Source organism: Ailuropoda melanoleuca, chromosome 8 (genome assembly GCF_002007445.2).
Source record: "Ailuropoda melanoleuca isolate Jingjing chromosome 8, ASM200744v2, whole genome shotgun sequence".
Lineage (NCBI taxonomy): Eukaryota > Metazoa > Chordata > Mammalia > Carnivora > Ursidae > Ailuropoda > Ailuropoda melanoleuca.
Genome location: NC_048225.1, coordinates 19,174,724 through 19,195,235, shown reverse-complemented (window position 1 = coordinate 19,195,235; position 20,512 = coordinate 19,174,724). Strand labels below are relative to the sequence as shown.

At 40.1% G+C, this 20,512-nt stretch overlaps 2 protein-coding genes across 2 annotated transcripts; one reads left to right on the top strand and one right to left on the bottom strand.

Annotated features, from left to right (window-relative positions):
- Positions 1–4,284: 4,284 nt before the first annotated feature.
- On the top strand, positions 4,285–12,583 carry LOC100473909 (olfactory receptor 10G9). Its single transcript, XM_002928209.4, is given in 5 exon segments — positions 4,285–4,397; positions 4,399–5,119; positions 5,121–5,183; positions 11,161–11,335; positions 12,576–12,583. Coding segments are annotated over 5 exon segments (1,080 nt in total).
- Positions 12,405–17,655, bottom strand: LOC100474158 (olfactory receptor 10G9). Its single transcript, XM_002928210.4, is given in 5 exon segments — positions 12,405–13,425; positions 13,427–13,564; positions 13,873–13,972; positions 16,019–16,282; positions 17,464–17,655. Coding segments are annotated over 2 exon segments (921 nt in total). The 5' UTR covers positions 13,541–13,564; positions 13,873–13,972; positions 16,019–16,282; positions 17,464–17,655; the 3' UTR covers positions 12,405–12,618.
- Positions 17,656–20,512: the final 2,857 nt, after the last annotated feature.

Sequence of the window (20,512 nt, the reverse complement as noted above, 5' to 3'; positions counted from 1 at the left end):
AACACCTGATAGAGGAAAAACAAATGCAGTGAACACTTCTGTTAGGAGACACATTCTGGACCATGATATGTGAAGGGGATACTCTCAGTGAATGTCAATTGTCTTTCAGAACACTGAATAAGTAAGAAGCTTTCCTACACACCCTATGATTCCAGCATTACCTTGATAAAAAAAACTAGTCAAAGACATTGCAAGAATAGAGCTACTGATTAATATCCTTTATAAATACAAATTAAAAAATTCTCAACAAAATTTTACCAAATCAAACCCTTTATATATGAAAAATAACATGCATCATGACAAAGTGGGGTTGACTCCAGGAATGTAGGTTTGGTCTGACATTCAAAACTCAAGCAGTCTAATCCACTATATTAACAAACCATATGATCATCACCACAGATGCAGAAAATGCATTTGACAAATTCCAAAATGCACCCCTGATAAAAACTGTAGCAATTAAGAATACAAGGAATCATTTTTGACTTATTAAAAGAGAAAATCAAAACCAAAAACTACAAAAAACTCATACCTACCTTCATACTTCATGTTAAAAAAAAATTTTTTTTTTTCTGCCTAAGATCAGGAGCAGGATGACGATGTCCGCGCTCAGCATTTCTATTAAACATTATATTAGAGTTTCTAGACAGGACAATTAGGCAAGAAAGAGAAACAAAAATTATGCAGATTTTAAAGGAGAAGTAAACTGTCTACGTGTGTAGAAAACATGATCATCTATATATAAAATCTGGTGGAATATCTAAAAAGCTACAAAAACAAATAAACGAGTTCAAACAAGTTGGGGGACATAACAATTATACAAAAATCAACTCTATTTCTATTTACTAGCAATGAATAAGTAGAAATTGAAAGTATTAAAACCACCATTTAAAATAGCATCAAAATAGAAGATAGTGACAAATCTGACAAAAGATGGGCTAGAACCTGAAAATGGAAATGATACAACATTATTGAGAGAAAGGAAAGAGATGCCCAGTATTCATGGTCAGGTAGTGTTAAGATGCCAATTCTCTCAGACTGATCTATAGATTCAAAGCAGTTCTTTTCTTTAAGATTTTATTTATGTATTTATTTATTTGAGAGAGAGAGAGAGAGCATGAGTGGAGGGAAGGGCAGAAGAAGAGGGAGAAGCAGACTCACTGCTGAGCAGGCAGCCTGATACGGGGCTCAATCCCAGGACCCCGAGATCATGACCTGAGCCGAAGATAGACGCTTAACCAACAGAGCCACCCAGGTGCCCCGATTCAATGCAGTTCTAAGGAAAATGTCAGTGGGCTTTTTTGGTACACATTGACAAGCTGATTCTAAAATTGATACAGACATACAAAAGACCCTGAATAGAAAAAACAATTTTTTTTAGAAATAATGATGCTGGAGAAGTGGTTCACTGGCAGCGCAGGCCTGGTGGTGAACAAGGGTGACAAACCCAAGTGCATGGGACTCCACCCCTCCCTAGTCTTTGTTAAAATATTAACAGAAGTCCCAAGAATGTGCGGGTGGCCTTGACTGTGCCTTTTCCTATGTGCAAAAGATGATCAGTGCAGAATGCTTGATGATGTTGGAAGTTCGGGCTCATTCATCACATAGAACACCATTGGGTTTTAGTGAAATATAGCCTGAAAGGGTAGGTCACTCCTTTCTTGTTCCTGGAGAAGTTAAAAGTCAGCAAATGTCATGTTCTCCTGAAGGAATCAGGGACTGAACAAGTTGTACGGTTACACATCTAGCTGAACACAGCTAGCTGAGTAATGCCTGAGCAATAGAAGCTGGGCAGCAATAGCGGGTTTGGCCAGTGCAGTGAGAGAAAAAAAAAAATTAATGGGTTTCTATTTTTGGAAAGGAAATGAAAATTTGTATCTTATAAAAATAATATAATTGTATATCCATAGAACCAAAGAGAACCAAATAGAAATTAATAGCTTTCATAAAAGTATGCAAAAGAAGGTGGATAAAAATTTAACAAAATTGTTAGTATGTATTTTATAAGGTGACTTTGAAATACATTAACTGGAGCTAAACAGCAAATAATTCTTGAAGTAGTCATTCAAGATAGCACTGTGATTTTACATTGATTATATATGCCTTATACTAAGTGGATAGCCAATAGGAGAAAATTGTGTAATATGATTGGCTAATGGATAGAAATATTAATTTGGAGGGCTTCAATTCCTCAAAATCCATCCTGTGGAGAGTGATATCCTCCACATCCAGGTGAGCATTTCTAGCAGCCGAAGGCCAGTAAAGCTGCAATTTTCTTTCTCCAAAACCAGCGGTGCTTTGGGCTTTTGCTGTGTTAGATCAGGTTTCCTTTTTTTAAAAGATTTTTAAAATTTATTTTTTGGACAGAGAGACAGCACAAGCAGAGGGAGCGGGAGAGGGAGAAGCAGGCTCCCCGCTGAGCAGGGCGCCTGACATGGGGCTCGATCCCAGGACCCTGAGATCATGACCTGAGCCAAAGGTAGACACTTAACTGACTGAGCCACTCAGGCGCCCCTAGATCAGGTTTTCTTGGTTTCACAAAGCCCTTTTCCTGCTAACTAAGACATACACTAGTTCTAGTAGGAAAGTATATTTTCCCTCTCTTTAGTTATATTAATTCAAGCTTTAAAAAATCAACTTTCACAAAAAATCTAAATATGTTCTAAGAAGGTACAAAGGCAGAAGTCCCTGAGAAAAGAGAAAATCTCTGAATCAGACAAGGTAAGGTGGCATCCATTCTTGACTAGAAATTTGCAGTCAGCCAAGGCCTGGAGGGAGAAAGTTTAATCAGTAAGGCGCTAATCTAGGAGGAGGAATGCTCAGGTCATCCCTGGAGCAAGGAAGCTCCAGACCTCCCATACTGGCCATCATCACCAGAAAGCAAAAGATTCATCAAGGAAACTATGAACCTCACCAGAGAGTTGTCCCTCTGCAGATGAAAGCCCATATTGTCTACCTTTGAATTTCAATAAAATACTTTCTCTATAAAACTTAGCATTATAACTCTGAGTTGAAGCAACAGAAAACGTCAGTTTTTCTCAGATACACCAGAATGGAGACATGTTGCTGACATGACTCTATATGGCAGAAGCACCTTAGAAATTAGTAAGGAAATGCTCTTTTTCTGTCAGAGTGTTCTAGGTGTTGAACCAGATTTCTCTTCATTTCTCCAACCCTCTTTACTTGTTTTCTCTTTCTATATTTTTGAGGACCTTCAGATCACTCAAAAGAAAGAGAGAGAGAGAAAATGGAAGGAGGAAGGGAGGGAGGGAGGAAGGAAGGAAGGAAGAAAGCCACTGTCTGAACCCTGGAATAATAGAAATCCTAGAAACAAGAAAAATTATTTCAGACTACTTATTTTTCCTTTATTTTTAAAAGAACATTGGTGTCTGTTTTATAGCAAATATAAATATTTGATCTTAGAACTCAAAACTCTAACACACGGTTTGGTCTTCTTTACTGATTAAGCAGATCGAATGCTTCAGGGGCACCACAAAGTATATTCTGAGATGATTTCATGACACTTCAGAAGGAGGAAGATTGATGGCTTAAAGTCCTGGAGGGAGAAATAATAAAAATTTACAAATAGAAATGAACACAGGATGAGAGGAGGTGGGGAGCTTGATGGTACTCTGACCACTACACATCAGGTTGGGGTCAGATTTCACAACTGATTAGGGGGATATGATCATGGCTTTGTGTAGAACAGACAAACCCGTGAGACTAAATCCCTGCTGGGGTCCTGCCGTGACACATCTGCTGCTTCCCAGAGAGCTTTAGGAAAGCAGTTTTCTCAGCCATTATGGATGAAGCTTTCTTTAGAAATCCGTATTGATACAGTGCAAAATCTCTGATGATGAGAGACTGCGTCTGTATACAGGGCAGTGTGTGTACACGTGCCTGCATGTGCTTGTGTGTATTTTATGTGGTGGGGGCGGGGAGGTGGTTAGACAGGAAAAGAGGGAGAGATGCCTGTATAAAAACTTTGGGAGAGGATGAGAACTCTGGGAAGTTGCTAGTTTGGGTATAACGTTTCTAATTCTACAGAATGAAAAATATACAACTTACCCCCCTCTTTTCTATTTGGCTGATTTGGGTACTGTAATAAGGAAGTGACCAATCCCCTCTCAAAGCCCCATGTAAAGCAAAAATGCCAAGTAACACATAAATGACAATTATACCTTGTGTTTTCCATCAGTGAAAATGCAGTTACCATGAAATTTGATCTCGGTAAATGTTGAGTTTTCTTTCCTTCCAGTAGGGACAGAGCTCCATACATGAGAAGAAATGACACACATGAGTGTAGTGACAACGTTCTTCCTCATGGGGCTTCCCCGTGCACCTGCGCTGGACATCCCCCTCTGGGGACTGTTCTTGGTGATTTATGTACTCACCGTGCTGGAACTTCCTCATCCTGCTGGTGATCGCGGTGGATTCCCACCTCCACACCCCCATGTACTACTTCCTGACCAACCTGTCCTTCATTGACATGTGGTTCTCCACGGTCACCGTGCCCAAAATGCTGATGACCTTGGCGTCCCCAGGAGGCAGGGCGATCTCCTTTCACAGCTGTGTGGCCCAGCTCTACTCCTTCCACTTCCTGGGGAGCACCGAGTGTTTCCTCTACACAGTCATGTCCTATGACCGCTACCTGGCCATCAGTCACCCGCTCAGGTACCCCAGCATGATGAGTGGGAGGACGTGTGCCCTCCTGGCCACCAGCACGTGGCTCAGTGGCTCTCTGCACTCTGCTGTCCAGACCACACTGACATTCCGTTTGCCCTACTGTGGGCCCAACCAGATCCAGCATTACTTCTGTGATGCCCCTCCCATCCTCAAGCTGGCCTGCACGGACACCTCCGTGAACGAGATGGTGATCTTTGTCAACATCGGGGTCGTGGCCTCGGGCTGCTTTCTCCTGATAGTGCTGTCCTATGTGTCCATCATCTGGTCCATCCTGAAGATCCGCACCTCAGAGGGGAGACACAGAGCCTTTCAGACCTGCGCCTCCCACTGCATTGTGGTCCTTTGTTTCTTTGTTCCCTGTGTTTTCATTTACCTGAGGCCAGGCTCCCGGGATGCTGTGGATGGGGTTGTGGCAGTTTTCTACACGGTGCTGACACCCCCTTCTAAACCCGGTGGTGTACACCCTGAGGAACAAGGAAGTGAAGAGAGCTCTGCTCAAGGTGAGAAGTCAATCAGTATTCACTCAACGTAAATAATGAAGAAAGGCCAGATATGACTAGCTTCTTTTTTATTTTTTTAGAATTAAATTAAACCACCAACATGAACATTATACTTGTAAGGAAGATTTCAAGTATCCAATCTTGATTTTTTTCATTAAAATTTAATGCATTTTTAATTTTCCCCTCTGCATTGCTTGCCAGAATCCCAATATAAGCAGCCATTTTTTGTGATAATCTAAGAGGAAGGATGATGGCTTAGTCTCCTCTTTTATGTTCTATCAAGTAACTCATCAGAAAAGTAGTTTAATTCTATCCCCTATGTAAATATTTTCCAGAACTGCTCTGCAGTATAATTTACTTTTATTTTGTGCAATTTAAATCAAACCTTACCAAAGATACTTTTCTTTCCATTATAAACCTTTATATTGGGAAAAAACACATATAATATTTGCAATTCATTATATAATTTAGTATCTATATGGTGAAATTTTTTAGATTACAAAATATTACACCAAAAATACTTGATTTTTCTGAATGGCTTTATTCACATTTATGAGCTATATAAATTTTGGGGCACTGGGTGGCACAGTTGGGTAAGTGTCCAACTCTTGGTTTTGGCTCAGCGCATGATCTCATGGTCATGATCTCACGGTCGTGGAATCAAGCCCCGCATCAGGCTCCACATTCAGTTCGAAGTCCGCTTGAGATTCTCCCTCTCCCTCTGCCCCTCCAGTTTCTGATCTCTCTCCCTTTCTCTTTCTCTCTCTCCGAAATAAATTAATCTTGAAAAAAAAAACTGTATAACTCTTTAATTTTTTCACTTTGACTTCCAAGATTTTCTAAAGTAAATATTTGTCTACTTATGTGTTCTATGCACTATTTCTACTGCATTGGTCACAAATACAACTATCTAGATTGTTGTTTTATATTTACAGAGCTCCTGATTTTATCTTAAATGCAAAGCTTCTATTTTTAGCAATCTTAAAATTATTTCTATGAGTAAACAAGGGATAAATAACAAATATGTAAAAAAGAGAAAATAATCTTAGAACAAAAATTTACTACCAATAAATATTGAAAGTATCTTCCAATTTTAGAACCAGATCCTAGTAACTAGACCCATGTAATTATATTGTCTGTGGCTCACATTTGTGTGACTTAAAGTGTAAAATGAACTTTGGATACCATCTGAGGAGGTAAGACTTGGGCCATGAACTTCAAATGCAGTCATTCAAATATACAACTATATTGATAGCTTAAAGTAGTTTTTCTGAAAATAAATGCTTCATTTAAATGTCACATATATCCTCTTAATTCAATAAATGTCAACACTGCCTAGCATACCAAGAAAAGAAGAGAAAACTGGTAGGCACCTGTTAGAACTGGAGATCACTTGTCAGACTCCTCAGACTTGCAGCACCTGCCCACCAGAGACCCTTTAGCAAGAGAACCCATCTATGCCAGGTTGTATATCTTATTCTAAGCAAGTTATGAGGCCATGCTGGGAAGAAAATTGCACTATCTATAAAGGTATGACCAATGTAAACCATGAAACAGTGATCTATACAAGAGGTTAATTACTAGCGTTCACTCCAATAAACCAGACTGATATGGCCTAGTCTATAACCTTACTCAATTTTCAAAGGAGAAAACTGTGGACAAGTTAGAGCAAACTTACTTAATCATTGGGTTCACTTGGATTCTTTCTAGTTTCTTGTAACGTCATACTATTTTACTTAACTCACAGTAGCACAAAGTGTTACGGGACATTTACTGAATGCTAAGTCATGTGATAAGCAATAGATAGACCTAAAGAACTGACATGGTCTCCATATTGCTGAAGCTCATCATCTGGTGAGGGAGAAAAACTAGGGTAGCATCATCCAGGGATTGTAATAAGTATGGATACTCAAGGAAAGACCCATTAATAGTTTTCATTTGGAAATATGCCAACAGATTCAAAATTATATTTAAAATATGTTAAACAAAGCCATGTTGAAAGTAATTTAAATGTTTAATGATGATAGATAAATATCAATGTCATTTTTTAGTGGAAATCATTATTGAAATAAGTATAGAATCACATAGAGCTTCCCCTTCTGTTTAACCCCCCTTCATTCTTCCCTTCCTTCTCCTACCGATCTTCCTATTTCTTATGTTCCATAAATGAGTGAAACCATATGATAATTGTGTTTCTTGGCTTGACTTATTTCACTTAGCATAATCTGAGGGCTTCAGAGGGAAGGGCGGTGGGGAATTGGGATAGGCCGGTGATGGGTATTAAGGAGGGCACATATTGCATGGTGCATTGGGTGTTACACACAAATAATGAATCATGGAACATTGCATCAAAAACTGGGGATGTACTGTATGATGACTAATATAACAAAATAAAAATTATAAAAAAATACATAAAAATAAAAAAATAAAATAAAAAAATAAATATAATCAAATGCTGAGTAACTATCAAGTATGAGTGTGCAATAATGACATTTAGAGACATTAAAACATGGAAAGTTTCTACCACTACTACAACCATATCAAGTAACTTAAAAATATACTACACAATAATAAAACTCATCCTGAAATGAGCATTTGAAATATAGGAAAGAATAGAAATTTTAAAAAATCAAACCTATAAGTAAATCTGAATAACTATTGTATCATTAAAAATAATGTTCTGTTCTTGAGCTTAAAAAGTCATGATTCGTGACTTCTGGTTTCATCTCCAACAAGAAAAGAGCTTGGAAGCTGTCCCTTGCCTTCTTAAAAAAAAGACAAATTGGGACACATTGAATATCAAAGCTTTTCTTGGACCCATCAGAGAGCTGAGGTCACAGGGCAAATTAACCTGGGACAGTGACGGGTAATTAACACACAGCAGACTGCCCATTGTGACCTTACTTTTCTGTGTTGATTTTAGAGTGTGGTCCACCTGTGAATGGTTTGTCATGCTTCCTTACTGATTTCAAATACTCTCATATCACATGGTCACACGTGTCAATATGCAGCCAGCAGGTGGCCTTTGGAGGAAGACTAACTAGAAAGTCTCCCATGTCTCACCCACTCACAGCTCACTCCATGAGAGCCCTTGCCTTCTGCTTCTATCTAATGATCTGAAGTGCTAGCATTAGGGCATTTGACCCCCTGACACTTGCTGCATAAATTTCAATATTTTCAGAATTCTACAGTGGCTTTCCATGGCCCCTGCTGACTGGGGGTGAACTGGAGGAATGAAGTGATACCAAATCTGTAGGGTTTCGTCAATGTCTCTTTTGATCTAATATATACGTCCCCTGGTCACTTTGCTAGTATGGGTATCCAAACATGAGAATAAGGTCCCTGAAAATAGTTTGATAGTGATGACTTTGAAGAAGGATATGATCCTAATACCCATTTTGAAAATGTCCCCCCATTCTACCAAAGAGGAGGAGATATGTTTTTGTCTTAATTTTACCCACAGTGAGAAAAATCGATGGAACATAAGAACTAGGAAGATCAGTAGGAGAAGAAAGGGATAAAGAAAGGGGGGAGTAGTCAGAGGGGGGAGTGAAGCATGAGAGACTATGGACTCTGAGAAACAAACTGAGGGCTTCGGAGGGGAGGGGGGTGGGGGAATGGGATAGGCTGGTGATGGGTAGTAAGGAGGGCACGTATTGCATGGTGCACTGGGTATTATATGCAACTAATGAATCATCAAACTTTACATCAAAAACCAGAGATGTACTGTATGGTGACTAACATAATATAACAAAAAAAATTATTATAAAAAAAAAGATACTTTCCCTCTCTTTCTGACCCTCCCTGTTCCCCCCAACTCACTTGCCCTCTCTCTCTCAATAAAAAATAAATTAAATTTTTTTAAATATTATTAACTATATTCCCTATGCTGTACTTTTAATCTTTGTGACTTACTTATTTTATAACTGGAAGTTTGTACCTCCTAATTCCTTTCACCTATTTCTCCCATCCTCCACCCTATCTTTATATATTTTTAATAAAATTACTCATTCAAAAAAAAAAAAAAAAGAAAAGAAAAATTGGGTCACACTGCAAACATTTGAGTTAGACCTGAGTCAGGTTTAGTTAGTGCGGTCCACCTAATGCTTCCTCATCTCTACCTCCGGGACATGGTAGGATTATACCTTCTTCTGACCTTCTTGTGGTTGGGTGCGGGCAGGTCCTGGTCAACATGTATGCACGGTCTGGATACAGAGATTTTCAGACAATAAAAGGAAATGTGAAATGCCTTGGGTTTAGTTTCAGGGTTACTTTTGTTGGGCCAATCATACCACAGAGAGACTAATATTGAAGAAGGAAAAAAGGTTTTGGGGTAGACATAGGAGGTTGTTTTGATAGGTTTATCTCCAAATGGAAACTACAAAGAACTCAAGTTATCAGAGACTTGAACAAAGAAGGTAGGAACAACATTGTGAGAACTAGGTGCCATCTGTTAGGAATCAGTGTGGATTAGAAGTCAGGTCCCTGAAAAGTAAATATTTGGAAAAAGAAAGGGTCTGTAGCAGGAAGAACATTTTGAAGAAATTAGGTAGGATTGATATAGGTGGAGACTATGGGGCTATGACAGTATTTTTCCCAGAGGAGCCCACAGCTTCATGGGGAACACATAAGGAAACAGATGGGATGAGACTGTGGGATGACACATTTGTAATCTCAGTTAGGTGGGGGTAGAGCAGATCATGTGCTTTTCATAGTCTATGGGGGAAAATGTAGTTTCTATCAAAATCCTACATTTCAGTTATAAAATACAAATGACTATTGAAAAATCTGGTTTTGTTATCCCAATAATTACTGATGTACATTGATATTGCCCTGCTCCCCCCAAAATAGAAAGTTCCTGAAATTAGTGGTTGTAATGCACAGTACAATTTAACACTATGGGCTTTGGCGCCAGATAGCCTGAAATTAAACCTTGACCATATCCCTTACTAGTGTGGGACATTATCAAGTTATCTAACCTGCCTTTGTCTCTCATTTTTTATAGTAGCATAACCCATCTTATGGGTTCTTGTAATGATTAACTTATAACGTGTCTAGCATAGCCCAAGGTTAATAATGTTTACTGTATTTGTCTGTGAATTATTCTAGAATACTTAATTCATTATAATTTTAATGTTACAGATATTTTCTTATAAATTCCTTGAAAACTAGTAAATATAGGGGTAGTAAATTTATCAAAATACTTAACGAATCAGAATGATTACGTTGTCCATAATTAGCTAGAGTAAATCCATGATCTATAAGGTGATTTAAAAAAGCAACATTCACGCATCTTCAAAAATACTATTTTAATGGCTGGGAATCTTTGACATAATTTGTGAAGAGAATGATTCTGAGAACCAGGCTATCTGACTGGTGGCCCCAGGGTTGAACTTTAGATCTTTAATTGAGAATGTACTGTGGTGCCTGGGTGGCTCATTCTGTTAAGCATCTGCCTTTGGATAAGTTCATGGTCTCAGGGTCCTAGGATGGAGCCACATGCTGGACTCTGGCTCAATGAGGAGCCTGCTTCTCCCTCTCCCGCTGTCTCTCCCCACCCTGTTGGTGCTCTCTCTCTCTCTTTCTCTCACTTTCTCTAATGAATAAATACATAAAGTCTTTTAAAAAAGAATTTATTATACAATTAGTATCAATCAAACCAATCCTATACACTCATTTAATCCTCATAACAGTATTTTGAGAGAGAGTCATTTTTGGGATGGAAAATTGAGGTAAGTAGCATAAAATATTTCCAAAGTTATTTGAGCCAATATTTGTTTTTGTTTAGATGCAAGTATAGCATTTCATCTATTATATGTGGTGGATGCCCACAACTATGGGCTATGTAGCTATTAAACAGGTATTTTCAGGGTGCTTTGTCCTCTCTAGGTTTTTTTTTAACCTGATTTTTAAAAGAAATGTTGAAATCCCATGAACAGGTTACTTAGAGATATTTTCATTTTTCTCCTCTACATAGGAAACATCATTGGCCCCAGCCTGCAATGTAAGGTGTTCCTGTCGCAGAGCAGGTTGTAGTTTGGTGCAGCTGAATTTCCAAGACCCTAAGACGGTGGGAGCAGGAGCTCCCTGGGCAGATGACCAGCTGCCACCGGCTGTGGTAAAAGAATGCAGTGATGAGGGGCGCCTGGGTAGCGCAGTCCTTGAGCCTCTGCCTTTGGCTCAGGGCTTGATCCTGGCATTCTGGGATCAAGTCCCACATCGGGCTCCTCCGCTGGGAGCCTGCTTCTTCCTCTCCCACTCCCCTGCTGTATTCCCTCTCTGGCTGGCTGTCTCTCTGTCACATAAATAAATGAAATCTTAAAAAAAAAAAAAGAAGAATGCAGTGATGAATGGTTCGGTGCTAACTGCGAATACCTGGTTAGGTAGCCCAGGAATTCAAAGTCAGAGTATGTGATGGAGACTAGTGGTTTCTGTCCTTACCTCCCTCCCGATCCACCTCACCCAGCCCGGGAAACTTCAGGACCCTGGCAAGGGGGCGATCGTTGGCGGTTCCTGAGAGGAGCATGTCAGCTCCATAGCCTGTCCTGGCAGAGCCAGCTGGAGAGTTAAGGAGCTGCTCAGAGCTAAGAACTCTTTCAGGGGCACCTGGCTGGCTCAGTCAGTTGAGTGTCTGCCTTTGGCTCAGGTCATGATCCCAGGGTCCTGGGATCAAGCCCCACATCTGGGTCCCTGCTCAGCAGGAAGCCTGCTTCTCCCATTTCCTCTGCTCCTCTTCCCCCAACTTGTTCTCTCTCTCTCTCTTTCTCTCTCTCTCTCTCTGTCTCTCAAATAGATAAATAAAATCTTGGGGGAAAAAAGGAACCCTTTCAATGTGGGAGCATTTAACATGGTCATGATGTGACAGGAAAAGGGGTGGTCACACTGGGACACACACAACACACACACACAGAGCCACTAACAGACTGAGAAGGCAGTCACACAACTGTAACCATGAGTAAGTGACTCTGATATTTGCTACTGTCCCTGGACACTATGCCCAGGAGTGTAATTCCCAAGTTGTGTACATAAGTCTTAAGCAAAAATGGAAAAAAGCATGTTATAAACTTAGCTATATTAATAATATGACCTTGTGTCTGAGATCCAAACAGAATAAATAATTTTTAAGAAGGCAAAAACAACGGTATATGTCAACTGTAGGTCAATAAAATGGAACAAAAGATAAAATAAACCTTTCACAGAGAAAAAGTTGGTACACCAAAATTTAAGCAAGCTCATCATCAATAAAAATTTAATTCTGGTTTTAAAAATTACTCAGACAAATCCATGAAACAAATACTTCTGAGTGGATGGTTTTGGACAACATTTAATACTGAGAACTACATATGTAATATGTTGCATGTTGATGCCTAAATTGTATTACTATTTTTATAGAAAAATGAGCATATCTACTTTCCAACGTTTATTTGCTTGGGGACTATGTCACTGTTTCTATAAGCTTCCACAGAGCTCTCTTCACTTCCTTGTTCCTCAGGGTGTACACCACCGGGTTTAGAAGGGGTGTCAGCACCGTGTAGAAAACTGCCACAACCCCATCCACAGCATCCCGGGAGCCTGGCCTCAGGTAAATGAAAACACAGGGAACAAAGAAACAAAGGACCACAATGCAGTGGGAGGCGCAGGTCTGAAAGGCTCTGTGTCTCCCCTCTGAGGTGCGGATCTTCAGGATGGACCAGATGATGGACACATAGGACAGCACTATCAGGAGAAAGCAGCCCGAGGCCACGACCCCGATGTTGACAAAGATCACCATCTCGTTCACGGAGGTGTCCGTGCAGGCCAGCTTGAGGATGGGAGGGGCATCACAGAAGTAATGCTGGATCTGGTTGGGCCCACAGTAGGGCAAACGGAATGTCAGTGTGGTCTGGACAGCAGAGTGCAGAGAGCCACTGAGCCACGTGCTGGTGGCCAGGAGGGCACACGTCCTCCCACTCATCATGCTGGGGTACCTGAGCGGGTGACTGATGGCCAGGTAGCGGTCATAGGACATGACTGTGTAGAGGAAACACTCGGTGCTCCCCAGGAAGTGGAAGGAGTAGAGCTGGGCCACACAGCTGTGAAAGGAGATCGCCCTGCCTCCTGGGGACGCCAAGGTCATCAGCATTTTGGGCACGGTGACCGTGGAGAACCACATGTCAATGAAGGACAGGTTGGTCAGGAAGTAGTACATGGGGGTGTGGAGGTGGGAATCCACCGCGATCACCAGCAGGATGAGGAAGTTCCCCCAGCACGGTGAGTACATAAATCACCAAGAACAGTCCCCAGAGGGGGATGTCCAGCGCAGGTGCACGGGGAAGCCCCATGAGGAAGAACGTTGTGATGAGGCTCACGTTTGTCATTTTCCACGCCTTTTGTGTCCGTCCCTATGGGAGTAGAGAGAGCACCCAGTATGTAATTGAAAACTGAAGACCCATTTTCATGTGGCAAGTACATCATCCATGGCAGATCATTCAAGAGTTATACTCCACTTGCTTCCTCATGCTCCTCCCTCTCCCTCTTTTTCTCTCACTCTCTCTCTCTTGCACACCCACAAACACGTGCACACACAAAAAAGGCACCCACAGATATATGCAGAAGAAAGTCATAGAAATCCATTGTATTAACTTCTGCTTATATATCACAAATGACCACAAACTTAGCAGCACAAACCAATGCAAGTTTCCATTCTTACAGTGTCTGAGTCAGGTGAACTGGGTGTTCTGCTCAAGATTGAAATCAAGATGTCAGCTGAGTCAGGAATCTCATCTGAGGCTTGGGTTTCTCTTCCAAGCCTATGGAGATCATTGGCAGCATTCAGTCCCCGGCAGCGTTAGAACAGGTGTGTGTCTTTCCTGCTGACTGTTAGTAGGACTCCTCACTCTCAGCTTTACAGCCCACCCTCAGGTCCCAACCACCTGGCCATTTGATACCATGGAAGCTTACAGCTTCAAAGCCAGTGGAAGAATCTTTCTCCAGTTTGCTGTGACAAAGTGTGATGTAACAAAATGCATCGAAGGTGATATCCCATCACAGTCTCAGTTCTCAACCACACTCAAGGGCAGGTAACTCAGCAAGGAGCGTACACCTGGGGGCAACTATCTAGGGGGCCTTTGGGAATTCTGTTTTCTCTCCAGAGTTTATGTGAAAACTTAAAGAACCAAGAATTTAATTGCCGATAGGGCTGCACCCTTCAAAAGTCTACAGTACAGCTGAATAGTTCTCTGGGGTCCTCATATGTAACTTAGCAGTAGTAATACCAGCTGAGAAATTGAAAGTATTAAGTAAGACAGTAGATATGAAGTCCTTAATAAAGTGTCTGGCACTTGATAGCTACTCAAGAAATGATAATGAATCATACAAAATTGCCTTGTGATCCAGAACTTGCTTCCTATCTATATCTATCGATATCTATCGATACCTATCTATCTACCAATCTATCTCAGAATGGGGGAATGAGAGGGAGAATAAAATGTATTGCAGAAACTTCTCAATTTCAAAGCTGAATCTTAGAGAAAAGCTTCATCACGGGTATTTGACTGGTGTCACTACAACCCCCCTCTGCTTATAAAAGGAGTTCCCTCAGAGGAGTTTGAGGAATTCAACTCCATGATGATTCCTGCAATCCGCCATCTGATCCAGAAAATACCAAGCCTTGTACACTGCTGGTTCCATACTTCTCTTACACTAGGCTATCCTTTATGAGACCCTAAGAACATAAAATCCATATGTGTTCTCCTAAATCAATCCACTGGCAGTTTTCTAACATATATCCTCCCATCTTAAATATCTAGATATTTAGACTAACTTGGCCTTGTTAGAGATAATATCCATCCTTCCATCTTCCACTCCTCATACTCATGAATTCAGTCAATGCCCTTATAAGAGAAAACATCGCCATCAAGGGTGTGGCTCTTATTTAAGACCTACTACCTGAGACAGGAAGAACAGAACCAACACCAGAGGAAAGGATATTGCCAGCTTGATGTCAAGAAAAGCTGGAAGTCTGTACAATGAAAAGCAAGGTGGAATTGATGTTTTTTTATCTGATCCAAATTAGTTTTGAGTTCAGGATCGTTATTAATTATTCTTTGAGGGAAGACTATGAAACCTGTTTTACAATATGAGAGAAGCCAGGATCTCCCGTGTCTAGACAATGTGGCTTACGCTATATCTAAGCTGTAATTTTCATGCGTGAAGGGGAGTGGGAGGTTCAGGCTTCCAGACATGGAATGAATAAGCCATTGGAATAAAGTCACATAGAAAATACAGTCAATGGTATTGTATAATGACAAATGGTAGCTGCACTTGTGGTGAGCAGAGCTTAAAGTACAGAGAAGTTGAGTCACTATGTTATACACCTGAAAATAGTGTAACAACGAATCAACTATACACACAAATTATTTTGAAACCGTACTTTTCAAATAGGAGAATAAATAACAGAGCAGAATTATCATAATCACCTATATGGATATCAGAATTAAAATAATGATACAAATGTATTTGAAATTTCTATTCTACCAGTGGGATCCCATACCCAGGATAATTTCACATTCAGATTAGATGAAATACAAAACTTTTCATCAGGTGAATTGCAAAGTAGCCTGAGATTTAACACTATTGATATGACTGTCAATTATGGTCTAGTGTGTGTGTGTTTGTGTGTGTGTGTGTGTGTGTGTGTGTAGTGAGGAGAAACAGACAAACAGAGACAGAGACAGAGAGACTTAGTAACCCAATGTAGAAGGATGTCTAGCAATGCCCAAGCATCTTATCTCTCAGTGGAGGTTCGAGAGGGAAAACAGGAAGACTAAGAGAAATCTACCATTTTAAGAACTCACCTTACAGTATGAGATTCATTTCTGCATAAAACTCATCTGGTTTTTTTTCTTCCAATTTTTTACTATCATTGTCGAGGCAGTAGCTTGCAAGTTATTACTCAAAGAACAGACATACCTGTGATTCTTTGGTGCAAGTGACTCATTTCTATTCAAGGACCCAACTAGTTGAAGTGCAGGGAATGGAAACTAACATGGCTGGATGGGTAGGAACTTAACTTGATTTGGTGTCTCAGGGGAAGGATTCCTTTTGGGTCTTCAGGTTCCCTTGATGAGCAGAAAAACAACAAGACGAGACTAATGAAAGGTTTTTAATAATCATGCTTATATTTCCCACTGTTTTGCTTTTTGAACCCTCCTGAGAAGAGTTCATGTCTTTCTGAAACTAGTATTTATACGTAAGAGGAAGGAGGACCCAGTTACCCTTTTCCCTCAACAGTAATGCAGATAAACACACGACTGTTGACTCTCAGCTTAAAATTGTCCAGAACCCATAAACAGTCACCACCTGTCTCCACTCTGCTTCTCAATGCAACTGTCTCTTCCACCATCTTTTTAAGGTGTGTTTAAAACATCTAAACTTCTAAAAATTGTTGCTTAGAGTTTTAGAGTGACTTTGCTGAAGGAAGTGCCTAAGGATACATAAATATTTCCCAGTTGTATATGTAATAGATTACATTGTTGTCATAACTTTTATGCTCTTATAAGCATGTGTAAACACTTAATATAGTTAAGTCGTTCTTAATTTATAAATAAGTTTTTCATGAACTTTATTGATTTCTTTGTTTTGAGGTCATAGTCTTTTCTTATTACTTTGTCAGGACTTTTACAAATTATTTTTTAAATATTTTTTTATTATATTATGTTAGTCACCATACAGTACATCCCTGGTTTTTGATGTAAAGTTCGATGATTCATTAGTTGCGTATAACACCCAGTGCACCATGCAATACGTGCCCTCCTTAATACCCATCACCAGCCTATCCCAGTCCCCCACCCCCTCCCCTCTGTAGCCCACAGTTTGTTTCTCATAGTCCATAGTCTCTCATGTTTCATTCCCCCTTCTGATTACCCCCCCCTTTCTTTATCCCTTTCTTCCCCTACCCATCTTCCTAGTTCTTATGTTCCATAGATGAGAGAAACCATATGATAATTGTCTTTCTCTGCTTGACTTATTTCACTTAGCATCATCTCCTCCAGTGCCGTCCACGTTGCAGCAAATGTTGAGAAATCGTTCTTTTTGATAGCTGAATAATATTCCACTGTATATATGGACTTTTACAAATTAAGATAACTAATTCAAGGTACTCAAACCAACATCTATTGCTGGCTGGATGAAGGAAAAAGCTTCTTCCCACATAATGTTGGTATCAATCTATATACTTACAGTGCCTTCTCTAGGAAAGCAATACGACAGTAGTTGAAGTTAAGAATGCATATACACTTACTTCCAGTAATTCCGCTCCAGGAATCTGTTCGTGATTCTAAAAGCGCCAGTCATTAAGTGTCTTTATTCAAACGTATGTGTTGGGGAGCCTTGCTGGCTCAGTTGGAAGAGCCTGGGACTCTTGATCTGGGGCCATGAGTTGAAGCCACACATTGGGTGTAGAGATTACTTAAAAAAATGTAAACAAACCAGAAAAAAGTATGTTGATACATGGTTCTAGTGACAAAACAACTGAAAACCAAGTGAATACCCTTACAGAGAAGTGGTTGAGTAAGTCATGGTGCTGTTACATCATGAAATATTAAGCGGTAACTGAGAGATTATAACCACACCCGATAACTCTGAGTGGCTTTCCTGGGATATTATCAATAATGCACAGAAGTGTTAGTGCTGTGCCATCTTTATAAAGAAAACAATAATAATTTGTATATTGTCGGAGTATAGATAAAGGAGCAGGAGGATAAAAATGAGATTATTAATCTGCAGTTGAGAGGTGATGTTGAAAAAAAAAGACAAAAAAAATTTAAGGATGAGAACAATCATATAGCATATATAATATAATCTAATTACTTTATATTTTTCTTTTTTTAATAATAATATTTTTTATTATATTATGTTAGTCACCATACAGTACATCCCTGGTTTTTGATGTAAAGTTCCGTGATTCATTAGTTGCGTATAACACCCAGTGATATAATCTAATTACTTTAAATTATACACGTTGTTATATGCCTAAAGAAACCAGAAAATTAAAGATTTGGATATTGATCTATTGACTTGCAGTTTTTCCACAATATATATTTTAAGTGAAAAAAGTAAGTTAAAGAATATATTTCAGTTGAAACACATTCTTCCCCCCCACTCCCCACACACACTCAGGTAAAAAACCCCTAGGAAAGCCAATGACTCAAACTTGCAAAAGGAACAGGAAACAGGAATGGGCAGAATAATTGCAAAATTGTGCCTCATAAATATGTGATGGTGGTCCACTGACGTCTCCATGGAGGGCTACAGTCCACAATGGCTTACCATCACCCCAGCCATGAACCCCTGAACACACTGCAGGACGCGGTCACCCTGCCGTTCAAATCTCTGTGCTCTTAGTCCTGTCATGGCCATCCTCTGAATCGTCCTCTCTTGCACGTACCTTTTATTGCCCCTGCTTTTGACCCAAAGTCTAGGCTGATATATCTTATTGGCTAAGTCTAGATTCCATTTTCATGTTCAGTATTTGCTGCATGGAATGGGAAAGCATCTAGTAGTGTTGTTTCTATAGCAAAATGCAACCCCACTTACAGGAAGAGGGTTTAAATGATACACAGCCAAAATATACACACAAATAAATATGCCAATAAAGATCCATGACTGTCCACTGCAATGACTGCACACCACCTGTATACATCCTTCCCTGACTATTTACGCGCACACACACACACAATGTCAGCACTTACTACAGAGAGACTGTATTCCTCAGGTCACTCCCTTCACAGGGAGCTATTCTAATACATCACCATTTATGCCATCCAGATGCAAATCTGAGTGATGTCCGTTCCATCTCTGATCTGAGGCAATTCTAACTCAATACCGTGTACCCTATACACAAACTAGTAAAATTACCATGAACAAGATTTACATATGAAAATGCAGTGAATAGAGGGGAGGAAAGTAAAAAATGGAAACACACACATACCAGAACAATGTGGAAATACATGTAGAAGGTGCAAGGCTTATTTTGCAACTGGTTATGAGGGAAGAGCTAACATTAAGGACTTCTGTCTTCTTCAACACATTCTCTCATCAGGACAATCAGCATGTCAGTGTTGCCAATGGGGTGAATCACACCATTGTTTCTGCAAGACTCATGTTTTGATCTTGCCAGTATATGCTTCAGTCTTTTATGATTCATTCATATGTCTGGATGGAGTTACATGCAGGGGCTTCCCATGGAATTCCCTAGATTCACTGTCTGGGAAAGGTTGAGGGCAAAGTAGAAAAATTACTGTCTTATGTGTTAGTGCAAATAAATTTTCGGTAGGGGGATAAAAGCCAGTAATTCTAAAGTTTTGTGTTGCATGGCAGGTCAGATACTTCTTATCACACAGTATGCCAAGAAAATGAAACCTTGGAGAGCCCCCCATGTGGATATAGGAACACCAGGGGAAGTCGTGTCCTTTGTCCTGTGTCAATCTGTCACATAGATTCTTGGAATTACTTCTTTGGTACCACAGGAGTAAAACGAAACAAAAGAAACTTGAGGACAGTACAAGCTGACATTGCTGAACTTTATCAAATTGGACCAGATTTTGTGGACTAGCCTAACTCATCACAAGGCAACTAGATGACCGGAAATGTCACTGACGTGGGATTTGGTTTCCTTAGCCTTGACTCCCACAATGCGGTACACACGTGAATTTGCAGGGCATCTGAGTTATGTTCTATTTCCCACACCAGCCCCTATTATCATGAGGTTACTAGTATAGTTAACCAGCGTAATATCCTGTGTGTGAGTGCGCAAGTCACTACAGTGAAATTGTTACACAACGTGATCCAAAACTGCCCCTGTCACGTGGGAAAAAATTAACATTGAATAAATAAACTCATGGTGTAGACAAAAATTCTCTTTAAAAGACACAAAAATTTCATTGCTTTTTATGACTAGGGAAGCTCTAGTCTGTTTTCCAGAGTGGCTGCGCCAGTTAGCAGGGAGTGTTTTGCTAGTGAAGGCCACGTGGAAGCCCTGGGCCTCCCCTCTACCAACGAAAGAGTCCTACAGTTGTTTGTGTCTTTGGGAAGGCTACTATCAAAGATTTGAAATTTCGAGGTCATCCCCGCTTAACTCTGCACTATGACAGGTGCAGAATGACAGACAGTTGAAGCATAATGGAGTAGTGACAGCTTCAGATCTCGGTGTGGTCTTGCTAGAATATACCAGCATGGCAGCACCTCCAACAGATAGGGACATCTAATTTCTAACAGTTTCCTAATACAAACCGGTATACACAAAATATCTCCATATACAAAATACATGCATACATATATACACACACATA